The sequence below is a fragment of the Oenanthe melanoleuca genome, chromosome 11 (assembly GCF_029582105.1).
Source record: "Oenanthe melanoleuca isolate GR-GAL-2019-014 chromosome 11, OMel1.0, whole genome shotgun sequence".
Lineage (NCBI taxonomy): Eukaryota > Metazoa > Chordata > Aves > Passeriformes > Muscicapidae > Oenanthe > Oenanthe melanoleuca.
The window spans coordinates 2,944,771-2,972,192 of NC_079345.1; the positions used below are offsets into that span (position 1 = coordinate 2,944,771).

Below are 27,422 nucleotides of genomic sequence, written 5' to 3' on the forward strand. Positions count from 1 at the left end.
TACGAGAATATGTAATTTATTTCCCCCATAGATTTGTTTTCTTACCATTAATGAGCATAAATGTACATTTGATGTCTGGAAGAGGAATGGAATGGAGCTGCTGGAGGCACTGGAAGCAATGCTGGCTCAGAACAATTGCATCTGTCTTGCAGCAGGAATGCCTGCAGTGGAACCTGCTTTCCAGACAGAGCTGGTTCCAGTCAGGGTTATCAGCATAAAATTCCAGATCAAATTCATCAGAGGCAGGAGAAAAAGCAAACATTCTGATCCAGGTGAAATTGGAGCCTCTCTCTGCTGGTTTTCAGCTCTCCCTGGTGCTGCAGAATGGCAAGGCTGGGATTCCCCTGCTGCTGGGGAATTTAAAGTCTCCTTTAAATGCTTGGGTTGTTTCCTCCAGCTGAGCATCTCCAGCTGCTCCCCAAAGCCCCTCTGGGCTCCACAGCTCAGCAGGGAGGGCTGGGGTGGCAGTTTGTGCAGAGGGGCAGAGCCAGGAATTCATCGTGTCCCACTGCCACTCCTCATCCCTCAGTGGCTGTTTCATGTTTTGTTGGTGCACAAATGAGCTCAAGTTCTGTGGAAATCTGATAATTTGCTGTTTAATAAAGTCCCATTCATTCAAATCAACTCCATAGCACAACTTTGGGAACTCTTGAGGCTTTTTAGTCACTACTGGGTTTATTTAATTTAATTAATTAATAATCCCACCACTGGGCTTATTGAATTCAACTATTTTACATTTTTAATGTAAAATGATTAAATTTTCCATTAAGGCAGAAGCACCTTGTTTTAAATACAAACTCTTTTTATAAAAAGTGGTTCACAGACCTACCTGTTCCTTTTTTTGGCTAATTTAGAGCCACATTGCAGACATTACAGAGAAATACAAAACTACAGAAAAATCATGTCTGTGCACTGGGAAAAGGTATTTTGGGGCACTTCTTCCAAAAATGTTTGCAGTAAAAGTTTGCAGAAGATACAAAGCAGGGTTGGGATAAGTCAGCCTTGATTTTGGGGTTTAGCAGAGCAGCAGCCACGGTGAGAGGCAGAGATCTTTGCTGCTGTCTGGTGTCAGATGTGCTCACAGGGCAGAGTCCGTCCACTGGCTCACAAATGGACTCTTCAAATTATGAAAAATAGCAAAATGTTGGTGTTTCTGTTTATAAAAAAATAACTGGGCAGCATTAAATGATGGGACAAGGCCCCTCTGGGTGGAATATGATGATATTTTTCCTAAAGCTTAACAGGAGAAGTGGGAGTGTAATTAATGAAATTTGTGATGGGAAAAGATTTTTTCATTCCAATTCAGGCCAGGCTGTGTGCATGAGGGGATAGCAGGAGCTGTGCAAGGCACTGGGATGGATGGATGGATGGATGGATGGATGGATGGATTGATGGATGATGGATGGAGGATGATGGATGGATTGATGGATGGATGGATAGATGGATGATGGATGGATGGATGATGGATGGAGGATGATGGATGGATTGATGGATGGATGGATGGATGATGGAGAATGATGGATGGATGGATGATGGATGGATGGATGGATGGATGGATGATGGATGATGGGTGGATGATGGATTGATGGATGGATGGATGGAGGATGATGGATGGATGGATGGATGGATGGATGATGGATGATGGATGGATGATGGATGGATGGATGGATGGATGGAGGATGATGGATGGATGATGGATGGATGGATGGATGGATGGATGATGGATGGATGGATGGATGATGGATGGATGATGGATGGATGATGGATGGATGGATGATGGATGGAGGATGATGGATGGATTGATGGATGGATGGATGGATGATGGAGAATGATGGATGGATGGATGATGGATGGATGGATGGATGGATGATGGATGATGGGTGGATGATGGAGGATGATGGATGGATGGATGATGGATGATGGATGGATGATGGATGGATGGATGGATGATGGATGATGGATGGATGATGGATGGATGGATGGATGGATGGATGGATGATGGATGGATGATGGATGGAGGATGATGGATGGATGATGGATGGATGGAGGATGATGGATGGATGATGGATGGATGATGGATGGATGGATGATGGATGGATGGATGATGGATGGATTGATGGATGGATTGATGGATGGATGATGGATGGATGATGGATGGAGGATGGATGGATGGCGAGAGGGTCACGGCGGCACCGAGCAATGTCACAAACACTGAGAACCCGAAGAGCTGGCAGTCCTGGCATTACTGAGGAGTCCATGGACCCCAGTCCCTGTGCCAGGGGTGCTGTGGGGGTCCCACGTGAGGCTCCTCTGCAGGCTGGCCCTTGCTGAGCTCACGGGCGGGGGAGGCTGGCAGCGGCTCCGGCCGCGGGCAGGGGCGAGCTGTGCTTGGCCTCTGCAAAGAGAAAGTGCCCGTTTCACTGTCAGCACAGCTTCCCCAGCTGCTCCTGCTCCTCTCCCTAGAGAATCTCCTGCTTGGGCATCACTGGCTGAGGCAGCAGCTGCACTACGGTGCTGGGCCCTGCGCTAGAGCCTAGCTTGTAATCTTCACTGCCTGTGCTGGCAGAGGGAGATGGAAGGGATGTCTCAGGAGATGCTGTGGGAGAGAAAAGAAACAGAATTAACGTGGACTTGGATGCTGCTCGATAGAAATCAGCAAACCATCCTAAAAACCCAGGAGCAGGAGTTTGGGGCATCCTGGCACATCCTCCTTTCCTGGTTTCTGGGGGGCTGGCAGACATGGACCAGCTCTTGGTATTTTGCACTGGGGAATGCTCCAGCTGCTTTTCAATCCTTCATCTCCTCATCAGAGAGGAGCTCAACCTGCAGCCCCTCTGTACCTCATTTACAGAGCACAGCATTTCTCTGATCTGCTTTGCTGGAAAGGGGCTTAAAAGCCAAATAAAAGCCACCTAAAATGTGTGATGCCAACATTTATACAGCTGAGAAGCAGCAAAATCCTCTAGGGGAGGTAAATGACTGTAACAGGCAGAGGGAGGGAGACTGTGAGTGCAGGACACTGTGATTACATGGCAGTGGTTGCTAAATGACACCTCCTGTTGTATTTTCTTTTTTTAACAGCATGGTCCTACAGGGGATAAATGCCTTAACCCACACCCCAGCAGTGCCCAGGCTGCTTGAAGATGGTTTTGTGCTCAGGTCCTGTTGTTTGGCAGCAGCCCCAGGGAACTCCTGCCATAAATAACCACCTATTCTAAATAACCATCTGTCCTCTACTGTGGCATCTCCCACCACTGCCAAATCCATAGAAACACCCAATCTTGATTTCTCACCCTTTTTTTCAAACTTGTGTTGTTTTAGTAATATCTCAAACTCCCCCTGGGTCACGCTACCTTTAAAAATTCTAACTTCTCTTTGCAATTATGGAAAGGATTCAGCCAGGGAGGGTTGTGAGCTCTGATTCCAGTGTAACACTTAAACTCATATAAATAAAGAACTTAAATAAACTTAAATCCACTTCAGTAAACTTAAAGAGCTTAAATTTATTTTAAATAAATAAATAAATAGACTTTTGTAAATACTAAACTTTTTAAAGTAAATAGACTTTTAAAATAAATAAAATGTATTTTATCAATTTTTTATGATTTTTTTTTTTCTGAACTGTGTCTGCTGCCCAGTACCTTGGCTGTGCTGTCACCAATGATGTAAAATGGGCTGTAAATAATGTAAAAATGGGCTGTAAATAACAGAAAAAGGGGGACATACGGTCTGGAGCAGCGTGGATCACAGAGGTCATGTTGCTTTGCAGGACGTGTCCTGGCAGTGGATCCAGGTTGAGGTTGGGAGGTGCTGACTGGTACTGGAGATCAGCAGTGGTTCCTGCAAGAGCAATGTGGGGAGAGTCATCATTCCTTGCAGAGTTCCCGACAAGCCAGATGCTCTGGGCTGAATCTTTTTCACCCAGAGGATGTGGAAGACCTCTGTGGGTGAAGGTTAATGGCTCATCTTTGCTTCCTTCCTCTTTGCTCTCAGCCCCCTGGGATGTCTGGGCTTTCAGCTGCACTCTTCTCCCTGGGCTGTGTCCCAAGTGCTGCTCTTTCCCAGTTTCCCATAAAGTTATAATTTTTGCACAAAAAAATCTAACAAAAGATGTGTTGTCTTCCTTAACCTGCCTCAGTTAGTCTAGTGCCACAGCACAGAGTGGATCCTGTGCTGAGAATCTCACCAGATTTCCAGAGCTAGGCTGGAAGGGATGGCTCTGGGATTGGACTGGAGTGAGAAGGACCCTTCAAGCTACAATTCATCAAATGGTTTTGGTTGGAAGGATCTGAAAGCTGATCCCATTTCAACCCCATGGCATGGGCAGAGACACCTCCCACTGTGCCTGGCTGCTCCAAGCCCTGTCCAGCCTGGCCTTGGGCACTGCCAGGGATGCAGGGGCAGCCACAGCTGCTCTGGGCACCTGTGCCAGGGCCTGCCCACCCACACAGAGAATATTTTTTTCCCAATATCCCACCTAAACCTTTTCTCTTTCATCTTCAAACCCTTCCCCTCCATGCTCCCTCCCATCCACCCCGCAGCAGACACAAAGCCCGGTGGCAGCTTTGAGATAACCCAGCTTTGCCACCCCTCCCCTGGAGGGGTTCTTACCTCCCAGCAGCATCTCCTGCAGCAAGCTGTCGATCCTGGCCACCCCAAAGAGCTTGACAAACTGCACCTGCTCGATCATCTGCCAGGTGATGCTCTGCAGGGGCGGCAGCAGCAGCAGGATGTCGCTGAAGCGGCCGCGCGAGTCGTACTGGCGGTCGTTGATGTAATCCTCCAGGTTCACCTGCACCTGGAAGCGCATGTTCTTCACCTTGCCAGGCTCACTCAGCCCTTTGCAGTCTGGGAGAAGGGAAAATGGGGTTAGCTGCTTGTGTGGGGTTGATGTGGCCAGAAATGTGTGTTCTATCACCATCTGTTAAATCTGGGTGGGGCAGTGCCCCTGATCTCCTGGCACACATTATCTGCTCATGGGCCATCTTTAAACCAGCTGGGCAATCATCTTTATCTTCCCACAGCCCATCCTCCCTCCAGGAGATATCTCCTGTTCATGGCCATTGAGTCCCAGGGCATGACTGATAAAATTCCATCATCCCACTGGGAGATGCTCCAGCCAGGGGAGGAGCCAAGCCTTTCCTACCCAGATAAAAACTGAGATTTTGGACACCAAGGAACCTTCTTTCCACTGGATTCCAGAGGAAAGCCAGACCTTTCCACATCATCCCTGAAGCTTCAGAGGAAAACTGCACCTTCTCCAGGAGCACTGCTCCAGCTGAACCACATCTGCCCCTGCAGGAGGATGCAGCCACCATTGAATGGGACTGTGCCAACACCCTGACTGACTGACGGGTGTCAGCTTGGATTCTGACTCTGGCAGGGCTGGGATTGTTCTGTGTAATACTGCATTTCTAGTTTAATTTTCCTAGTAAAGAACTGTTACTCCTAATTCCCGTCTCTTTGCCTGAGAGCCCCTTAATTTCAAAATTATAATAATTTGGAGGGAGGGTGTTTACATTCTCCATTTCACAGAGAAGCTCCAGCCTTTATTGGCACACACCTGTCCTTCACACCAGGACACTGCTCTGTTTGTGCAGGGAAATGCTGCTCTGTCAGGCAGGCTGTGTGCAGGGAAAAGGGTGAGAAGGCAGTGATGCCCTCCAAGGGCAGCTGGCAGCTTGGGCTGCCACTGCTTCACATCTCACATGGAACAGGGAAACAGTGAGGGGGAACAGTAATTGGAAGAGAAACGGGAATTTGAGGAGAGTTTGATGGGAAACAGTAAGAAAATAGAAGCATGCTTCACATGGATGTGTCTGCCTACTGCCATTAGCAAAGGGGAAAGATTTAGAAGTTAAAATATTTATCCTCCCAAGGAAACAGCCTCGAATTTTCCCCTGAAAATTTTGAGTCACAACTGCCACCACTAAATGCAGGTGGTTTTAGTGCCTGCATGTTGTGATTACACTCACTGCAGCATCAGGTTCCTGTCTTGCTCTCTAGTTTTTGACCTGTGGTCAATCCTTTTTTCAAGGATCACTGGTCCAGCTTGGCTTAAACAAATAAATTTGTCCCTGGGTCGGGTGAAGTGCTGGCATTTACAGCCTCCCACTCCTGCCTCTGCTGTTATCTAAACCTGAGATTTCTGGATCACTGCACCATTTCCTTCACTGTCTGCAAAGAATCCACAGGCACCACATTTTCGGGATTGTAGTGCCAAGAGATTAGATACGGTGGTTAACAAATGGCTGTGTGTCAGCACGGAGCTCTGAGGACATTCCTGCTCATTAGCAGGGATGAACTTCACTTCACACTTGCTCCTTCCAGCTGAAACCTCAGCACCTCATTGTCACATTGATCTGAGGCTGCACTGAGACACTGATAGCTCAGAAGGTAATTTGTCTAAATCAATTTGATGAAAAAAATCATTTGATGTGATCCTTTCTCATCTCACAGCAGCCTTTGGTGAGCCAAAGTTCATGATGTTCCTGAAACTCCTAGATCTTGATTTTGAACCAGTGAATACAGAAAAAAAACAAAACAAAATCCAATAATTAATGGATGATACTCTGATTTATCCATGCTAAAAGACCAAGGGCATTGCCTGGACTTGGAGTTGTTCTCCCATCTCCTCCCTGAGCTCCAGGGAGAAACCCACTGGAACCTGGGGAGGCAGAACCTCTGTGCTTCTGGAATAAACACAGCAAATTTTCAAAACAAACTGGTTTTTCTCTGTGTTTCCCTGTTCTCCACCTTGGATCAGCCCTGCCCTGGGTTGCTGCTGGCTTCCAGCAAGATCCATTAGCAGATCCCTGATATTTCTGGGCACTCTGAGCAGCCCAGCTCCCTGTGGTTTTTGATGGTGCTCTCTGGATGCTCCACATTGCTGCTTGTCTGGCTCACTTTGCTCATCCATAATTAATACAGGCATGCATGTCCTTAATGATCATCTGCATTTCAGGATGATGGGCTTTCCCAAAGCCAAGCTCCTGAAGCAGCCCAGCTCCTGCAGAGCTTGCACATCAGCCTGGCTGGAGCTCACACTTGCAGAAGAACAAAACACTCAGGAACAGGTCACTTCTGACCTCAAAGTGCACTGCTGAGCATTGCAGAGCTGCTTCCAAGGGTGTGTGGGGTTGTTGTGGCCAGAAATGTGAATTCCGTCACCATCTGTAAAAACTGGGTGGGGCAGTGCCCCTGATCTCCTGGCACACATTATCTGCTCATGGGCCATCTTTAAACCAGCTGGGCAATCATCTTTATCTTCCCACAGCCCATCCTCCCTCCAGGAGATATCTCCTGTTCATGGCCACTGAGTCCCAGGGCATGACTGATAAAATTCCATCATCCCACTGGGAGATGCTCCAGCCAGGGGAGGAGCCAAGCCTTTCCTACCCAGATAAAAACTGAGATTTGGGACACCAAGGCACCTTCTTTCCACTGGATTCCAGAGGAAAACCAGACCCTTCCACATCATCCCTGGAGCTTCAGAGGAAACTGCACCTTCTCCAGGAGCACTGCTCCAGCTGAACCACATCTGCCCCTGCAGGAGGATGCAGCCACCATTGAATGGGACTGTGCCAACACCCTGACTGACTGACTGGTGTCAGCTTGGATTCTGACTCTGGCAGGGGTTGGGATTGTTCTGTGTAATGCTGCATTTCTATTTTAATTTTCCTAGTAAATAACTGTTACTCCTAATTCCCGTCTCTTTGCCTGAGAGCCCCTTAATTTCAAAATTATAATAATTTGGAGGGAGGGGGTTTCCATTCTCCATTTCACAGAGAAGCTCCTGCCTTTATTGGCAGACACCTGTCCTTCACACCAGGACAAAGGGCTTTTTGGAGAGCCCCCAGCTGCTCTGCTTGGCAGCCAGAGGGGTCTCACCTGGGTCGAAGAAGATGATGGCTTTGAGGCAGGCGTACTCGTTGTCATCGATCTGGATCTCCCGCAGCGGCTTCACCAGCTCGTCCAGGATCCTGGTGGCCACACGAGCGATTTCCAGCTCTGGGCAGTGCATGGGGATGATGAAATCGTTCCCTGGGAAGGCAGAGATTGCCCATCAGGTTTTGGCTCTAGCTCTGGTCTCACCCTGCAGTTACCCCAGGGAGTGTTGCCCCACAGTCCCAGTGCATTTGCAGCAATTTCCAGCTGGCAGGTTTATAATCTGATCCACGAGTGAGAAGCAAGCCCTGGATCTCACTCCCTGCTCCTGATTTATCTCAGTTGCACGTCAGTGCACCCACTCTGTGCACACAGCCTGCTCTGCTTTGCCCGTGTTACATCGAGCATCTGTTTGCAAGCAGAGCTGCACCTATATTTTTGGTTTTCTTTTCTTACACAAAGTTATCCCCCTCTCTTTTCTTTTATGTGAGCCTTTCAAGGTCAGTATTCTCATTTTTCCAACAACAATCCCACCTGTGGTGGCAGAGAGCTACATGAAAAGGAAACACCCATTTGCACTGTAATTTTTAATAAACATTTCTGCTAAAATTTTAAGCATCAATACCCAAATACCTCATTGCTTGGGCCTTGGCAATTTCAGGGACAAAACCAAGACAACCCAGTTTGAGATGCCATTTAAATCCTGGGGTTTTCTCATCCACAATTTCAAAACAGTGAGGGAACAGTTATAAAAATAGACATAAAAATGGATTTACTTGCTCTTTTTTACTCTCCTCTCCAGCACTGTGTCTCCACCCAGATGTGCAGCCCATGCCCAGGAGTGCAGAGGGGGTTTCAGGGATGCACAGTGCTTGGGAATGACTTGGGAGGGGTGAATTATAAAAGCAGGAGTGTGTTTCACTACTTTACCTAATAGCAGGAAATCAGTGTATGGTATGGACCTCTTGGCTACCCCGAGGAGCAAATGTTCCCCTGCATGGGCTCTGAGCAAAGCAACCTGGAGGTGGCACAGCAGAAAAAATGAGATTATATTGGAAAAGCAGAGAATGGAGCAAAGAGCAGCTCTGAGCTGTTGCTGTTTAATTAATCCCCATTTGGTGCTTGCTTAGATCTGCAGATAAAGTTCTGTTCAGGGCTAGAAAATATCAGAGTATGTTCACTTTGAGGAGTGCTACATTCGTGGCAAACTAAATGAGAAGCTGTTTTTAACTAAAAGAGCAAAGAGGGGCTTGAGTAATTCGAGTTCTTGGGAAATAAACAGATTCTATATTTAATTTTTAGGTACCAGTAAAGGCAAAATCAGAATTGCCTTGTAATTCAGAACTGCAGCAGTCTGACACCAATCAGAATTTTTTGACTGGATCTTTTGCAAGTTGGAATGACCAACTCTGTATTTTGAGGGACTTAGGCTACTGAAATTATTTTTAATTGGTCCCTTTTGTCCCCTGTTGTTTACAGCTCATACAGAGGGTGATCTGTGTGTTAATGCCTGGGAATTCCTTTCAAAGGCAGTGGATTTATGGGGAAGAGCCTTTTCTTTTACCTGGTCGTCGAGGGGGAGCTCACAAAAGGCTGGGATGTATTTTGCCCATTCCACCAGCACCAGGAGCTGCTGTTTCATGGACTCACACACATCGTTGATGGTGGCAATCTTCTTCATGGACATGTCTGTGCTGTGCACGGGGCTCAGGGATAAATACTGAAAGAGAAACCACCCAGCTGTGCTCGGAGCAGATCCAGGCTGTTTTATCACCCTCCACAGCATGGATCCATCCCACCAGGGCCCTGAGAATTGTTCCCATTGTGGCTGGACTCAGCTCACAGACCAAGGAGCAGCTTCCACGAGGTGGTGCTCAGTCCCAACACACACCCAGCCCTCCTCCAGGCTGGCTCAGGACAAAATCAACATTCCCATTCCTGCCAGCACCGTGTCTCAGCTTCCCACCAATCCCTCCAGCCAGCCAGATGCATGAAATGGATCCAGATTTTCTCCCCCAGGTTGCTGTCAGGGACACAAAACCCCCTTTTTGATCTCTAAAGGGCTGCATGGCAGGGAGAGGGTTAAAAACCATAATTTTTGAAAAGGAAGTGGACTCATTGCTGCATGTAATGTGCAACATCTGGACCATGTGTTTCAGTGCAGAAAGGGTATTTGCATAAGAATTTAAAGGAACCTCAGGGTGAAATTAATGGTGGAGCATGAAATAGAAAAGCAATCAGCGTCAGCTGAAGCCCAGCAGATTTATTCACTTTATTTTTCTGCCCTAAAATTGTTATCCTGATAAAGAAGTTATGAGGAAAGATACAATCAACCATGACTGGAATATTATGTTCAAAGCAGGACAGAGCGTGCAGCAAGGAAGGATAAAATTCTGTGTGAGATTTTAGGGGTGCAGCAACAATTTAGGCTGGGCTCTGCAACACCCCTCACCCCTTGGAATTTCAGCTTTCTATCTCCCACCAAAGGCTGAATCTGCTCCCTGCAGCCCTGGGGATGGATTTTTCCTGCCTGCTTTTGGATGTTTTGCATTTTCTTCCTGGTGGATTTTGGCAGGAGCCAGCCAAGGGCAGAACAAACACCCAGCCCTGGATGGTTTAACAGGCTGGAACTGCTGAGGGCCATGGACCTGTTTGGAGGGGCTGTCCCCAGGTGTCCTACCTGCTGTGCCATGGCCTCAGCCTGGGTGAGGATGTTGATGGAGAGAGAGCCATTGTCCTCATAGCTGCTCCTGCGGATGCTGATCCTGTCCCGCTCGTTCTGCACGGCTGCAACGAGAGAGAGGGGCTGGTGTCAGTGAGAAAATCACAGTGTTTGTGTCAGTGAAAACATCCCTGTGCTGGTGTCAGTGAGAGACTGCCAGTGATTGTGTCAGTGAGACACTGCCAGGGCTGGTGTCAGTGAGAAAATCAGTGTTTGTGTCAGTGAGAGACTGCCAGTGATTGTGTCAGTGAGAAAATCACAGTGTTTGTGTCAGTGAAAACATCCCAGTGATTGTGTCAGTGAGAAAATCACAGTGTTTGTGTCAGTGAAAACATCCCAGTGCTGGTGTCAGTGAGAGACTGCCAGTGATTGTGTCAGTGAAAAATTCCAAGTGTTTTTGTCAGTGAAAACATCCCAGTGCTTGTGTCAGTGAGAAAATCACAGGGCTGCTGTCAGTGAGAGACTGCCAGTGATTGTGTCAGTGAGAGACTGCCAGGGCATGTGTCAGTGAGAAAATCACAGTGTTTGTGTCACTGAAAACATCCCAGTGCTGGTGTCAGTGAGAACTTTCCAGTGATTGTGTCAGTGAGAAATTGACAGTGCTGGTGTCAGTGAGAGACTGCCAGGGCTAGTGTGTGAGAACATCCCAGTGATTGTGTCAGTAAAAACATCACAGTGCTTGTGGCAGTGAGAAAATTCAAATGTTTGTGTCACTGAGAACATCCCAGTGCTTGTGCCAGTGTGAGACTCCCAGTGCTGGTGTCAGTGAGAACACCCCAGGGCTTGTGTCAGTGAGAAAACCACAGGACTTGTGTCAGTGAGAGCATCCCAGTGATTTTGTCAGTGAGAAAATCCCAGTGCAGGTGTCAGTGAGAACACCCCAGTGATCCTGTCAGTGAGAACATCCCAGTGCTTGTGTCAGTGAGAAATTCCCCCCCAGCCAGTGGCTGCTGCTCCTTGTGGTCCCTAAACAGGAGTGGATGGGGCTTTGCTCCTGCACGACCCTCCCCTGTTGCTGGAAGCTGGAATAAACAGGCTCTGGGGAGGGAAAAAGGCCATTTCAGAGGGAGAAGACCAAGCACAAGAGGGAGATGAGGCTGTTTGGGGCTCAGAGCAACACCCATGGGATGTTTGCTGGTCCCACTGGATTCAGTGCAGCTCAGGGGGGATTTGGGGGTTTGGTGTCACCTCTCTCCACCTGGCTGGAGCCTTTGGGATCCCACCTGCCATGGCTGCACTGAGGGCTCCTGTGCTGAGCTCCTGGCACAGCAGGATGCTCCCCATCCCATGGCACTGCTGGAAAAGCATCCCCTGGTCCCCCCTCAGAGCAGCCTTGGAGTGTCCCTGCCCTGCAGGGTGATCCCAGGGGACATCACTGATCAGGGGACACAGAAGGAGTCACTCCATGCAGACAGCTTAAAGAAAAGGAAATTTAAATCCACTGATTCCCCCTTGAAATCATTCCCTCAGTGCTGCCCATCACAAAGCCTGAAACCTCAACAGCAATAACAGATAAACACAACACCAAGCCAGGGTTTGTCACCAGACCCTTTGATGGACGTGCCACAGTGAATTGGAATAAAACCCACTGATTTTCGAGGCCATTCCACCCTTTAAACCATCATTTTCCCAGCCTCATGCTCCATCAGCCCTGCACAGGGAACAGAAGGCATGGATTGCACCTCAGCAGCTTATTTTTGCAACAGAGTCTCTAAGAGCTGACTCACCTCCACTGCAGCCATCGAGTGAAACGGCAGCAGGAAAAAAAAGAAGATTTTAGACTTAACCCAGCCTGGTTTCAGTGCTGGTTTCCCCCCTCTTGCCTCTGTCCAGCAGCTCAGGGCTGGGGGAAGCAGCCTGAACACACTCAGTGTTTTCCTGGCAGCTCACAGATCTTGGCTACAAAGAGCTGGGAAAGGCACTTGCCATGTCCTCAAAGGGAGGGAGCAGGGAGATGGAGCATGTGCTGACAGTGCAGCACATCCCTCCTCCTTCACCCAGCATCCCAGACTCCTTCTGCTTTATCTGGGGGGAATGACTCAAACAGAGCAGCCAGAGCACGACTTTAACCCCTTGGGTGCACAGCACTGTGGGCTTGTCTCAAAAGTGCCACTGGAAAAGATTTTTCCAGCAATTTTTCTTCCCTTTCTGCAGAATCAGCAGAATTATTTTGCCATCATTCTTTTGAATGATGCTTGTTTTAGAGCACCAGGACTCATTCCTGGGAATCCATACAAAGGAAAAACGTGCCCACTGCTTTGCACAATTTGAGGGAAAGTGTTTTGGTTTTTTTTTTTCTGCCAGCCCATTTCCACCCACTGCTCTGTTTTCCTAACCAGCCTCTGATGAGGGGCCAGCAAAGTGAAAGGGCAGAAAACAAGCAGCAGTGACAGAAATCAATGCCTCCCCTTATCGACAGGAGTGCAGTGCTTATTTCCCAAGATCTGGGGCTCAGCCTTGCTGTCACTCAGGATCAGCTTGTGGGGATCTGGCTTTGAGCCTCAGAGCCAGCCTTGCCTGCAAGGGGCTGTGTGGTGCATCCACAAACACATTCCTGGAGCATTCTCAGGCCATGGACACACAATTTATCATCAATATAGAGAAAAAACCCACAGATTTGGGAGGCTCTGCTCACCCTCTTAGACAGCAGCACGAGGGGAGGGTCAGCCTGAAGTGAAGGTGGATATAGGAACCATAATCTTGACCCTTGATGGGTTTATTGCTCCTCCAGAAAGGTGAGTGGCAGCATCCAGCACTCAGGAGGAGCCAGCCTGGCCCAGTCTGTGTCACCACTATTTTGTAAAATCCCCATCCAAGCTTCTACACCTGGATTTACATCAGATGCTCCCCCACATGCTCTCAGGGTGCCTACTTACGAAAAAAAGGAACAAGTTTTGCCTTTCCAGTCGAGTTGCACATCTGATTTTATGTAAATCCTACACTCCCAGGCAGACCTGGTCCCCATGACAGACTCCTTTAAGAAGCCCCAGCCTGTTTTTCCCCCTGAGCCTTTTTATGGCACATATTTCAGTGCTTCCCTCATGCTCTGATAAGCTCAATTTCCAGAGTGAGTGGATGGCACAGAGCAACTTTCTCAAGGTGATTTGGGTGTTATCACTGAGAGCACCCAAGATGTGATGGAATTAGATACAAAGGGGAGTTAATGTTTCACCTGCCACAAAAATTAATCTATTACTGTGCAGTGATTATATGGCTGTATTTATTGTGTTTGTGAAAGGGAAGGGACAGGTCACTCCTGGTGAGGCAGTGGGAGTGCTGCAGGGACGTGCTGGGCTCAGGGGTGATCTTGGCCTTGCTGTCAATAAAACTCTAAACAAAACCTGCAGGAAGGACTAAAAACCCAGTGCTGGATCCCTCTGTCTCCCAGGCTATTTCCAGAAGTGGCAAAATCTTTGCTGGCTGGGTTTTTCCCCCTCTAATCCTGTTCTCTGTATATTCCCAAAGCCAGAAAACACCACCAAGAACCACCCAAAGCCAGAAAACATCACCAAGAACCACCCAGCCCTTCAAGAAGGGATGTCAGTGAGTCCCAGGATGGTGCTGGCCAGGGACAGGGTGTCCTTTCCCACAGGAAAAAAGGGGAGAGAGGGCAGGATGATGCTGGTGCCCCCCTCCAGGGAATTGTCCTGGGGAAAACAAACATTCTCAGTGTGTGACACAGGGGAGCTCTCACAAGGGTTCTGTCACTCAGAGCAAGGCTGGACACTCTGCCTGGAGCTCCTGGCAAGCAGGGCTGTGCTTCCCAAACCCTCTGTCCTTGTCCTTGCCCTGCAGGGATAAGGAACCTCCAGGGACCCCAGTAAATGGGGCACAGGCACTGGGAGAGCAGCAAACCAGTGACTTTCCACAGCAGCTGTGAGGTTCAGGCTCTGCCTACACAGGAATCACTGTTTCCATCATTATTCCACTAAATCCAGCCTCAGTTAATGCAGGTGGGGTTGGGACTGTGTGATAAATGGAGAGAGCAGGAGGAGGGAGGTCCCTGATGTGCACTCACCAGTGCTTACAGTGTTTCTGTCTCCACCAGCAGATTTACTCTTCCTGCTGCCTGATTAATTTATATCCACAAATAATCTTTTTTCCCTGAGCTACCTCGGATTTTGTAGGTGTGGTGTGTTTTATTCACAAATAAATCCCAGTGCTACACGTACATTTAATCCCTTCATGGGCTTGTGGGCTGATTTATGACTGCTGAAGGTGGAGAAGATCCTTTATCTTTTCCATCCTTCTTTGCTATAAACTGCAGTCCCAGCCTTCTGAAAGCTGGCAAGAGAAATGTGCAAACAAAAGGTATGAAACAAGATAGAGGCCCTGTGAAGCACTAATAAAACCATCCTATAAACCTGTCCAATTTCACAATAATAAATAAAGCCTCAAACCCTCCCTCCTCCTCACTGTTGCAGCACTAAGTGGTACAACAATTCTTTTTACTTCTGCATAAAACTAAACAAGTTCATAGATGACTTTGAAGGGGGTGAGAGGTTAAATATTAACCCCTCTTTTTTATTTTTATTTTTTTTCCCACCAGAAAACTGAATCCTGACATGCAGTGCTGGCATTTCAAAAGGCTTCCAGGTTTTCAGGCACTCAGCTCCATGTGAGGAGATGACCTGGCTCACTTGAGAAATCACACCCTGCTGATTTATTCGAGGTTCAACACGATCTCAGGGAGATGCTAAAAATAGAATCCCTCTGTTTTCCCTGGGTGTTTGAGTACCTGGTGTTCTGCTCAGGCACCGATGCTGCAGTGACCAAAAACCTGTCTGGTGACATTGTGCAAGACAATAGAAATCGAACCTCCTGAGCCACAGAAAGTCAGGGGAACAGCCAGAACATCCCCAAAACATCCAGACCTTCTGGCACAACTCCAGCACAAGAACCTGTAAAAATCTTGGATCCTGATCATAGACGTGTTTAGGACATAAAAGGGTTTTTTGTGTTCAGCTAAAGCTTTCTCTCTCTCCTCATCCTAACTTAAATGGTTCTTATTAAAGTGAATTATTGATACAAAAGTGCAATTGGGATAGCAGTGATTCTGAGTGAGCTATTTTCTAGGAAATCTGGGAACTGGATTTTCCACAAGACTCAGTTTTGTCCCTTCCCTGCTCTCATTAGTGCTGATAGAACCTGGATCCCATCTCAATTCACAAGCCTGAAGGTGTGGGGCTCTTGTGCAGGGCAGTGTCAGTCCTTCCTGAGAGTAGAATTCAATTTTGGCTGTACAAACAAGGCAGTTTAAAGATCCTACAGGCAATTTTCACAACCATTCCCTGGGGAGCCTCTTCAGTGCCCCAGCACACTCTGGGGGAAGAACTTTTTCCTAATATTCAACCCAAACCTCTCCTGACACAGTTTAAATCCTGCAGTCCCAGGCAGACCTGGTCACCACATAGCTCAGGTATTTGTATTATATGGCTTTTTCCTTAGGGAGAAATTTCCCTTCTACCAGGCTATAGAGTACGTTGTAATTCCTTAACCACTAGGAAAGTTTCCAAAAAAAAAAAAGGGAAAAAAAAAAAAAGAGAGAGAGAAAGAAATACACAAACGTGTCACATCACATCTTACAACACAGGAAAAAAACCAAAAACAACAAAAGCCTGTCTGGATCCAAAATTCCTGTTTACCAGTTAGTTTTGCCAGGGAACAGCAAGTTCTGCAGGCTGAGCACACAGACCCTGAGCAGTGGGTCAGTGGGACACGGCCCTGCTGACCCCACCCCAGGTGTGCTGTCACAGCCAGCCTGGGAAAGGGATCCTTCCCAGCTCCTTCCCGGTGGATAAACAAGGCCACTGCCACACCCTGGAGCTCTGACTGCCGTTAGCAGGGCTGGCCCCAAAGGAATGTGCCCGGGAAAGAGGCTGGGACACCGAGCACTGAGTGGGGATGTCACCTCTGCCACCTCCCCCCTCCCACTGCTGCAAAGGTTTTGTACAAATATTTGGATGCTCCATCCAAGACAAGGCTTCTCCTTCTCCCTGAGGCTTTGCAATGCTGTTTAATATTAATCTAGAACCACCCAAAAGCAAACAGCTGTGTTCTTTTAGTGCACACAGTTGTGCAAGAACTTTTTTTTTTTTTCCCAGCCCTGCACATGTGCTCAGGGTAGAGCTCTGGTCAGCTAAGCTGATTTCTGCACAGCAGTTGCTCAAGGTGCTTTAAAATCTTCTTTGCCAGACACAGGAGCATTTTCCTAGCACACAACCTGACTGCACTCATAAAAAAGTTTGAAGGAATGTGGCGATGTGGAACTTGAAATGAGTCATCTCCCATCAAGCTGCACTCAGTGATGGAGGCAGGAGCCAAGGTTTTATAACTTTTACCATAAAAACCAATAAAAATCATGCTTCAGCTCAAAGAATAGATCTGATAACCAGATTTCAGCTTTCCCAAGCACTGCAGTTTGCTGCATTGGCAATTGGCTTGATCCTATCTACAACTGACCAGATCAGCTTCAATTTAGTCTTTATTAATCTGAACTCTATTTATTTTTCCATCTGCTGTATTTACTCAATTTCTCCTAAATTAAAACAAGGCAGCATTTTTGCTTCATCCATAACTTATGCCAATTTTCAAGACACCCTTCTCCTCCAGGAAAACATATGGTCAGAACATTGGAAAGATCATTTCATCACCAGTAAAATCTTATGAATTACCAGAAATCGAAGGCAAATTTCCCCTTGGGTTCAGTGGGGCCACAATTCCACCCCTTGGGTAAACTTGGTGACACAGAAGGAAACTTTCAAGCTCCTTTGTATCTCCCTCATCTTCTAGCTGCCAGTGGTTGGGAAACAGCACAAATGAAAGGTGAAGAGTGTGAAACAACCTGCACTTTGGGTGGGATGGGGCCCCAGGCACTCAGTGGACAAGGATCACAGTAAATCAGCATCATCCACACTCTCCCAATGGGCAGAACAGGACAAGCAGAGACCAGAAGTGCTGGGATAGATCCCAAACTTCCCCAGGAAGCTGCATGTAGGTTAACAGAAATGTTTTTTTCCTGCAGAGCATTAGGCACTATGACATATTTCCTTTAGAAAAGGCACATCCTGGTAGTCACCAAACCTCCAACTCTCCATCTCCCCAACCCAGCCAATGAGAAATGCAACCCAAGGTGTTGGCCAGTCTGGCACTGGCCTTCAGAGCTGTGCTGGCCTCACATTCACCCTGTCACAGCAGCACAGCCAAAGGGTTCTGCTCTGAGTCATGTCCCCTGCTGGGGCACAGGACTCAGCTGTGGGGGACACATGAGTCACCCTGCTCAGGGGCTGTGCCCTGTGGCTCAGGGGAGAGGCTCCCACTCCTGAAGGCTCTGTGCTCAGGCTGGACCTTGCCCTCGCATGCAGCTACGTGAGCATCAGCCGAGCCAACCACGCCACCTGAAGCAACGAGCTGATGGCAGAGATGAGATTGGAGGTGCCAGGTCCTCCCTGAGATTGGCACTGGTGGGACTAGGAGTCACACCAGCAGGAATGGAGAGAGGAAATTGCTATTGTAAAGCACTTAGAGACCAAAAACACCCTGAGGAAACCCATCCCTAAAAGACCAGCCTCACAAGATGGGTGAATAATGTCACCAGGCTCTCATTGAAATGGAGATAAAATGGAAAATGGGGCTTTCAGCTGCAATAAAAAATCACAATCATCATCTCTCCAGCCAGTGCTGCTGCTGCTCCCCACCTGCTCTGCAGTGAACAGGGTCTAAGAGAGCAGCAGGAGAGTTTGAGATGTCTCTTTGCACCCACCTTCTTTCTTCATGCCAGCTCTGAAGCACTTCTTCAGTCTGCAGTACCTGCACTGGTTCCTCTTGTCTTTGTCTATCACACACTGTCTGTTGAACCTGGGAGGAGATGGGAAATACAGTATGGAGCAACCAGCCTGGCATCTGCCACCCCCTCACCCTGAGCAGATCAAAATCCAGCCCCAGATCCAGCCCCAAATCCAGCCCCAGGCCTCCCTGAGCCCCACACTGCATGATCCCAGAGAAGAGCCAAAGGTTTGCTAGGAATGGACGGAATCAGCCTTGGCTGGGCTCACTCCTCCTCTTCCGCACCGCCGCTCCTTCCAGGTTCAGACCACCCACCCTGCAGGGACTGGGATGGCTCTGGCTGTGAAAACATGACTGGGACTCAAGCTGGGCTCTGCTGGGAGCTCCATGTCCGAGTTCCAGACAGTTTCTGGGTGTTTGGCCTTGGGGTTTGTCTGATTTCACTCGTTAACTATTCCACCATTTGCGCGGAATAAAATGCGTTACGGGCCACAAGGCCTTTGGGCCTGCAGCGTGTTCTGAGCCCTGTGGCCTCCTAATTCCTCCTCCTTTCAGTGGGATTTAGGAACCCTTGTGCTGTTCCAGGGGTGGCCCACGCAGCCTTGGCAGCTGTCCCCATGGTGGGTGAAACAGTGGAAGGGGAATCTTCCACGCAGAGAGGAGATGACGCGGCTTGCTCCAGCACCATCAGGTTGTAAAAGCTGAGACACTTTCCCAGACTGGTAAAAAGCCAAAGGTACAAAGGCCCTAAAGACTTCCAGGGAAATTCACATCTGCCATAAGCAGAGCTGTGAGCTGGGCTGAGCTCACCAAATAAGGGCTTGCACACAAACTTGGCTTCAACACTGTGGATCTTCCTTGAGCTGCCAAATATCACAGAGATTCCTGGGGAGAGGCAACAACTCTGCTCCCAGGAGACTGACAGCTGAAATTTCAAAGAAACCAGTAGCAGAGTTCATCTCCTCCTGCAGGAATAACACAGTTCATGGGATGGGCACTGTGTAGGTGGACACTGCTCTCAGCTCAGGTGTCTTTTGTGGCTGGTGTGTCCTGGAGTGATGAGGGCACCAGGAACATTTTGAACAAGTAGGGTGACTTGCACTGGAAAAATCTGGAATGTCCTTAGAGGAGGTAAAGCTTTGGAACAGAAAGAAAACTTCCAGGTTTTAACTAGAGATGAAGGGCTTAAGTGTATTCAGGTTTGGGATTTCTTTCCACTTTGTCCTATGCTAAAATAAATATCATTTTTCTAAGGTCAATCAAGATAACAGCTTTATAATTTATAGCCTCCTCCTGGCAAAAAACCTCTCTCAAATGTATACCTGTGTGCCAAAGTGGATGGGAGTCATCTCTGGTCAACACTTATTTCTCAGAATATTCATAAAATCATCACTGATAAGTCAGCATACATAATTTATTTTATTTGAAAACAAGAATGGAGAAGCTGGGAGAGGGCTTTGGAGGTGACAGATTCTTGGATGCCTTGGGTGTTTTTTACCAGGAAAAGCAAGAAAGATGAAATCTCTGGAGCTTTGGTCCTTTGCCACCTTGGCTTCCCCTCCTGGGCTGTGACGAGGTCACGGTGTCTCTCCACACTCAAGCTCTGCATTTCTGCATTTTACACATCAGTCAAACCTCAGGTTTAGGTTGGACTCAAGGATCTCAGAGGCCTTTTCCAACCTGGTTCATTCTGTGATTCTCAGATCTGTGAGTTTCCCTTGATTTAGGAAGGGTAAAAGCAGTGATGGCAAATTCACTCAACGCTTCGCTCGGTAGCACAGAAGTCTCACGGTCCAAACGAGATAGGACTGAGTTTAGAGACAGGACTGAGTTTACTCCTTATAAACCAAACTGCAGTCTTTCTGGTGGCCTTCACAGCGTGGCAACTTGCCCTTGGGGAGACAATCCCCTGAACCCCACCCCAAACCCTTTCCCTCCCGCGGAACCGCGTCTGGCGGGGCCTGCAGGGCTCCGGTCCTACCTGCAGGAGTAGACGTGGTTCTTGCGGACACTCCTCCTGAAGAAGCCTTTGCAGCCGTCACAGCTGGAGGCCCCGTAGTGCTTGCCCGTGGCCCTGTCCCCGCAGATGGAGCACAGCGAGTTGACTCCGTTGGGGAGCAGGCTGGCGTTGGCGGACTCGGCCGCGATGGCCTCTGCGGGCACAGAACGGGACAGTCACACTCTGAGCTCATCCCGTGCTCGTCCAAGCTCAGCTCCTGTGCTAGTGGTGGTGCTTTTCAAGCTGCATAACCCAAACTGCTCCTGAGAATTTATCAGTTAGCACTGCTTTCCCGGAGACAGAGAAAGAAACCTCACTTGCATGTCAGGTTGGATAGGGAGCCACCTCCCCAGTGAGATGCCCAGAGAATGTGGTTCAAAGCTGCTGTCCACAGAAGAAAAAAAAAAAAAAAAAGCTCATTAACTTGAATAAACAGAATGCAGAGAAGAAACAGCAGAGGCAGAAAGGATGAACTACTTCATGCCCATGACAGAGGTGCTGAAGATAAAAGACTGTTCTTGAGAGCTCCTCTGCAGCTGGAAGGAGACACAGCATCTCCCACAGGGATCACTTTAATTCTAAGTCCAGTCCCTCCACTGAGATTCTCTCTGAAGAGCCTCACTGGAAAGCAACAGAGGTGTGCATGAACATCAGACTTCTAAATTAGGGGCCTAAAATTAGGTCATATGAATGCCCTCTGTCATGTCCCCTGTTTGCACCCACTCATTTGGGGCAGGAATAGCTCTGCCCCTGCCTGCCCTGTGTACACACTGCTGCAAACTCCCCTTGGAGCCTCTCCCTCTGCCCTAACCACCAGACTGGCTGCCCTCTTAATCCTCCTAATTTGAGGCACAGCTTGGGGAAGTAAAAAAACAGGAGACCCTTGAGAAGAGGGCGGCTGGCAGTGTTTGTATCTCCCCACCTGTTTGCAGAGCCTGAGCTGGGCACTCGCTGCAGGAGGGTTTTATGAATTTATCACACCTCTGGGAGCACGTTCTGTGCTCCAGGAGAGCCCACCTGGTGCTCCAGTGGCCTTGGAAAAGTCACACACACCTTGGACAAGGCACACCCTGGGATGGGACATCCTCCCAGCAGAGATGGGGAAGGCTCAGCTTAGCAGTTCCTTAGAGAAAACGACTCAAAGGGGAGGAATTGCCATCTGATCTGCCTAGGGAGGGTTTTCTAATCCATGATGCACAAAAATAGCTCTGGGTAATCCACACACAGAATGTACACAGAGAGAGAGAGAGCTAGTGAAGGGCATTTTTGTGTGCAAATACACATAAAAAATTTATAGTGAAAATATTTGCTGTGCAATGAAAATTTTAATCAACCATCCCCCCCAAAAAAAATTAAAAAACAAAGCCAACAAAGCTTTAGCTTTTAAAAAACTGGACAGGCTGAGACTAAGACATTTTTAGCCAAGACTTCACTATTTCAAAATTCAGGCTTCTTATCACCTCCTAAAATAACCCTTTTGGTCCATATTTGTATTCTGGGGGATGGATGAGTAAATAAGTGGGTTATAGCAAGATGATATATGTCGAGAAAGAATGACAAGAAACAAGAAAGAACAGGACATAACAAGAAAGAATGACATCATCAAAATAATTCTTAGGTCATAATGACAGGAATTGAGGTTTGCCTCTTCCCAAATTCTGTGTAAGATTCTCCCACATTTGTCAGAAAGTGGCACTTGGGCCCTTTGGGAGCACTGTCTATGTCAGAGATATTTAAAGGCAATTTAGGTTGATTTTTAGGCTTTTTTTTGCATTGTTTCTTGATTTTATATTACTTAATAACTCAGTATTAAACAAACTATACAGAATATTCCTTTCAGGATAACTGCAGAACACTTGGGCATCTGTTGTTCCACCCATTTTTTGAAGGAGCATATGACCATAAGCAAATGCACCACGTTGGATTTCATTTAAAAAATTTGCACAACCAAAATAAAGATAATGCAGCAAATTTCCTCTTCACTCCACTAATGCTTTCTCTAGACTCCAGAGGAATCAACCAAGGTCAAACAGTTTAGGTCCCCAATGAACCCTTCATCCTTCAACAGGTCCAGACAGCAAAATATTCCTGATGCTGAAAGCATTTACTCACCAGAGTAAATTTTATGTGAGTAGGCAGTGAGAATCTGCTTGCTGATATAAGGAAGAAATTAATAATCTGGCCTTAAACCAGGTATTACTGCAGGAGGAACCATCAGCACTGTGTGTGTGAGGGCCCATGGAAATTAGCAAACCAAATTTTGCCCTCACTTGTATCTATGGGAGCACAAACAAACCAGCAGTGACTCTGGGGCTCTGTGTCAGGGCAGCTCCACGTGCCCTTTTCAGCTGAACTGGCTGAATGTGAGCAGAAATTTTCATAAATAATTAAATAAATAAAAGAAAAACCCTAAGCCAGAGTGCACGTTAATTACGATCACAATTTTTAATTACAAAATCCTGTCACCAGCTAATGATGGGCTCCAAATGAGAATTAACTCAGAGAAGAACAAAGCACAGCTGATAGCACAGGCACCAGGAGACTCTTTCAACACAGCTTTCACACCTCCCCAATATTTGGGTTTTTCCTGGACTGATCTCTGTGAGGAAGGGCAGCACAGGATCCCTGGCAGCAGAGTGAAATCTGCCTTGTGTGCTCCATCCCTGCCTGACACAACCTGAACAGCTCCTACTGGTGCCTTTGAAACCTCCACTGCAGACAAGCACTTGATTTTGTTCTCCAGGAAAAACCATGACTCATCTCGACTTTGTGTGGCTCCCAGGCTGAGCTGAGGCTGTCCCCAAGCTTCACTGGCAGAAATATCTGAGGTTTTGGCCAATTTTTGTGTTATATATAATCACTGTGCAGACTGGGAGCTCCCTAAGGTGAATAGAGCACCCCAGATTTGGGATCAGCCAAGTTCACAACTGAAATGCACACAGATTTTTTGGTACCTACTGCCTGTGTTTGTAAATCATTGCCTAACCAGGGCTGAGATGATAATGCCAATTTTACAGTGATAAGAAATGACACTGAGGATGTTCTCGTGATGCCTGACCCCTGCACTGCTTTTCCTTTCAGTTCCTGTACTGGCTACAGCTCTTCTAGATGCTCATTGTAAAAGAGAATTGTCTTGCAATACTCTCCAGGGTGGCTTTTATCTACCAGGAAATCCCAAATTTTGGTGCACATAATCTGCAGTTAACAAATCCTCAAATTACATGTGCTGGGCTAGAATGTGAAGAGATCACAGATGTGGGTTTAGGGCTTGAACACACACACAGTCAAACCTGGTGCCAAAGCTAGCATTGTGAAAGATGTGCACACAAATGTAGGGCAGGTTTAAACCCTGGCCACGTGCAGGTCAGCCTCTTTCTACACCAGCTTTCAGCAAATAGAAGGGTTTTTAAACCCTTAAATATTTTTTTATATCATTCTCATAAAGGGTTCTATTCTTTATTTTGAGTTAAACTTAAAATATTTGGCAAATTACTGGCTTTTTGAAGGTGGAAAATCCAAAATACATATCTGGGCAAATCTCAGAATGATAGCAGCTTCCTGAAGAAGAAACAGTTAAACACAGGAAGTGCTCCACAAAGTTAATCCACCCAAAATTTTGATGAAATAATGTTCTGAAGAAGGAAAGTCTTGGTTTCAAGAAAGCATGACCTAATTTGAAAGTATTACAATTTTCACTTTTGGAATTGCTCAGAATGTAAGAGACTGCTCTGAGTCCATCAAAATAAATATTGCATCCTTTCCTGTTCATGTTTATAGAGGGCAAAGCTGTCATCATTTACTAGGGAAAATACAGATGAATCTCAGGATAAACAATCTTTTAAAAATCCAGTATAGTTATAAAAAAAAAAACTAAAATGAGGTTGTTTTTTGATTACAAAAAAATTTAAAATATTTCTGAAGCCACAAGGAAACTGTGATTTTGAATTACCTCCGGGGACTGAACTCAGTTGGACAGCTCTAGATTTCCATGCATGGCCATTTCAGGTCTTTTTTTGAAGTTATTTTTACAAACCGTAGAAAAGGACACTTACCCAAGACAAACAAGCTAATTTCAAAGCAGCTACTTCCCGAGAGAGCTGGTTAGTCATTAACAGCTAAACAAATAACACAATACCGAGTTCGATAAAGTTCAGAAAAAAAATCAACCTGTCAGTTCTACTGCGTGAATCAACAGAGAGCCCAGACAGGCCTTGGTGGCTCCTCTGCAAAATTATATTGAATTTTGAGCATATTTGTGATGCTTCAAAACGGGAAAAATATTTTGTTGTTCAACAGGAAGTGACAAAGTGAAAGATCTGTGTTAAATGACATTTCTGGAGTAGGATGGGAGATGGGAACCTTTCTGCAAGAATAAGATCCAGTCTATCTGGAGCTTACAAAAACTATAAATATTGAAAATCCTTTATTTGACAGCCAGAGCTTTACAGAAGGCAATTTTAAATTCAAGTTTCTTTGACCCTTTTAACTTTACTTGCCTCCTGACCTCCCTCCATGCCTCACAATAATAAGTCCAATCGTTTTATATCGTAGGTGATATCCCTACTGAAACTCTGATTTCTTTTGATGAGCCAGCTAATGAGCAAATGTGCAAATCCCATCTTAATTTCACTAAGCTTCTTACCAAATTAAAAGGCTGCCAAAGGGGATTCCTAACGTTGGAATCTCATTCAGTTGCACGGTTGGTCTCATGCAATGCCACCAAAACGCCCTTTTTTTTTTTTTTTTTTTTTTTTTTTACACAATTGACTTCACAGAATGGAGTTCACTTTATGTCAGGGCACTTTTGGCTGCAGAAAAATTAAATAGCACACCAAAGGGTTTATTCCTGTGAACGAAGCGGAAGTCTCGGCGCATAAACACTCCCGCCTCCCAGCCATCTCCTTTTGTGCCCTAAGAGCTGTTGGACCATCTTGGTAGCCAGAAAAGGAATATAAAACTAGCAATGATTTCGATATTGCTTCTCAATCCAAGTTTCCAGGACCAACTTAAGCAGGGCACACGGTGACGGACAAATGCCGTGTTTTCCCGAGGATTAAATATCAGCTGAAGTCGTATATGGGAATGAAACACACGTTTGAACGAGAAATGTTGGCAGTAACTCCTCTCATAAGCAATACAGTGGGACAAACCCAGGGAATGCCATGAAAACCTCTACCAGCTTCTGCAAAACCTGGTGGGCTCTTCAGCCCACCAACGGAAAGAAAAACCCAACACGGGACCAGGTCACGTTTCAGCCCAAACATAACCACGGATACAGCAGAGGTTGACAGGTCAGCTGCTTAAATATTACCCCTTCCACCCTTTGCCCCATTCCTCCCACCAGCCTTTCCTCTGTGTCCTGCTTTAGAACAAAATAGTGGAGCTTATTCAAGGGAAAAGGAATAAAAATCTCACCGGTGTTGTTGGGGAGCACGCGGAGGTTGTCGAATTCCAGCATGGTATAAGAGGAGTCCAAGGAGTCGACATAATCTGGCATATCCATGTCCATGATGGACTGACAAAGCTTCATTATTACTTGACAACAGCGAGGGAAGTGGCAGAAACAGCCCCACTGTCAATCACGGCCAAGGTTTCCTCTGCAAAGAGAGACACCCCGCTCCTTGCGATGACAAATCATTACCCAGCTCTGCCCCTAGTCCCCTCCCCGTGCCAGGACAGAAGGGACGAGGCCAAACCCTCTGGCAGAGTCCCCTCCCTTCCCGGGGTGCATCTCGCTCCCTGCTCCTGATAAGGGGATGCAGATAAGGCCTAGGCTCAAACGCCTTGGATTGCATCTTGGGCTCAACACAGCCCAATTTATGGCTGCTCCTGCACAAACATTTTGAGAAGGGCTGAGGAGAGGCCATCACCCACATGTGTCACTCTCACAGGGCAGAGCAGTGGTCACGTCCAATCACCCACTGTCACCTTGCTCGTCTCCCTGCCCTTGTGGAAAGAGCAAATGGTGTCACTTGAGGATCCTGGGGACAATAAATCAATGTCCCACCCAATGGAGACCATCAAGGCAGGTCAGCATTGAGAACCTGAGTCATTTCCATGAGGCTCACGCCTTGAGCTGCAGCTGGAAGGGGAAAATGAAGTTCATTCCAGCTGTACCCATGGCCTCACCCTGCTCCACAGGCAGAGGTGAGGTGGAGGAGGTGACTTCCACCCACCACCCTCATTTCCCCTACGTGGAGTTCAAGATTTTTAAAAACCTGTCCCTGCCTGGCAGATGCTTCAAAGCCAGCACCTGATGCCTTCATGCACCAGTTGGAATTTCTCCTCTTTGTTTTCCGTAAGCAGAAGTAAATTCTCAGAAATAAGAAATCCTTCTCTCTCACCTGTGTCTTCCTCCTGCCTCCAGTGCCCCAGAGCTCCCTCTGGGGAAGAGCTGAGCTGTAATCGTGGAAGGTTCAAACCATGGCAAATGATGAAAATGGAAAAGGCTGGGAGGAACTGGGCAGGCTCCCTCACAGATGAGTGGTGCTGCATTTCACACTGACCCACGCCTGGCTTTTCTGGGAAAAGTCCATGTTACAGAAATTCAATCCCAGTTTTTCCCCCACAGGCCCGTGGTGTTTGGTCTGGGTTTTTTGGTTTTTTTTCTTAATTTACTGAATTTTACTCAAACCAGCTTTTTGGATTTACCGAATTTTACACAAAAAGTTCTTTCCATGTTAAGACTCATGAGCTGTGCTTCAGAAGGCTGGAAATAAAACTCAGCCATGCAAAACCATTCAGCTTGGAGTGATCTTGGAGTGATTGGTTCATCCCCACTTTGATCTCCCAGAGGCCCTCCCTGACATTACAGTTCCCTCTGCAGTGACGTGGTTTTGTGTCAGAAGGTCTTTCCTCTCCATGAGCTGTTCTCAGAGATCCAGGTCAACATCCTGTTGAATCTGGAGGAAAAGAAGAGTCTTGAGAAACAGGAAGATGTGTTGCCAGAAAAGGAGTCTTGGCCAAAAGGATGGAGCTGCCAGACTGCCTGAACTCTCACTGAACCGAGGAGTGGGCTGGCTCTGTGGA

General features: G+C 47.2%; 1 protein-coding gene across 2 annotated transcripts; it reads right to left on the reverse strand.

Annotated features, from left to right (window-relative positions):
* LOC130257974 (hepatocyte nuclear factor 4-beta-like) lies at positions 1-26,033 on the reverse strand. Of its 2 annotated transcripts, none has more exons than XM_056500976.1 (10): positions 25,809-26,033; positions 20,376-20,547; positions 18,372-18,466; positions 10,568-10,674; positions 9,452-9,607; positions 8,818-8,905; positions 7,891-8,043; positions 4,612-4,848; positions 3,727-3,840; positions 1-2,596 (listed from the first exon to the last, which is right to left on the reverse strand). In XM_056500976.1, the coding sequence occupies exons 1-10, from the start codon at positions 25,921-25,923 to the stop codon at positions 2,460-2,462; spliced, it is 1,374 nt and encodes a 457-aa protein (XP_056356951.1). In that variant the 5' UTR covers positions 25,924-26,033; the 3' UTR covers positions 1-2,459. The 2 variants fall into 2 exon arrangements, with proteins under 2 accessions (XP_056356951.1, XP_056356952.1); XM_056500977.1 differs by having other exon boundaries at positions 1-2,395; positions 25,809-25,990.
* Between the last annotated feature and the right edge of the window lie 1,389 nt (positions 26,034-27,422).

What these genes read in the sequence shown, in the direction of transcription:
- LOC130257974 (XM_056500976.1), bottom strand. Translation starts at nt 25,923, where the DNA reads ATGAAGCTTTGTCAGTCCATCATGGACATGGATATGCCAGATTATGTC. An exon ending in AACCACGTCTACTCCTGCAG is followed by an intron (nt 18,467 to 20,375) that starts GTAGGACCGGAG and finishes ATCTCCTCCCAG; the next exon opens with GTTCAACAGACAGTGTGTGA. An exon ending in AGCTCCCCCTCGACGACCAG is followed by an intron (nt 8,906 to 9,451) that starts GTAAAAGAAAAG and finishes TGCCACCTCCAG; the next exon opens with GTTGCTTTGCTCAGAGCCCA.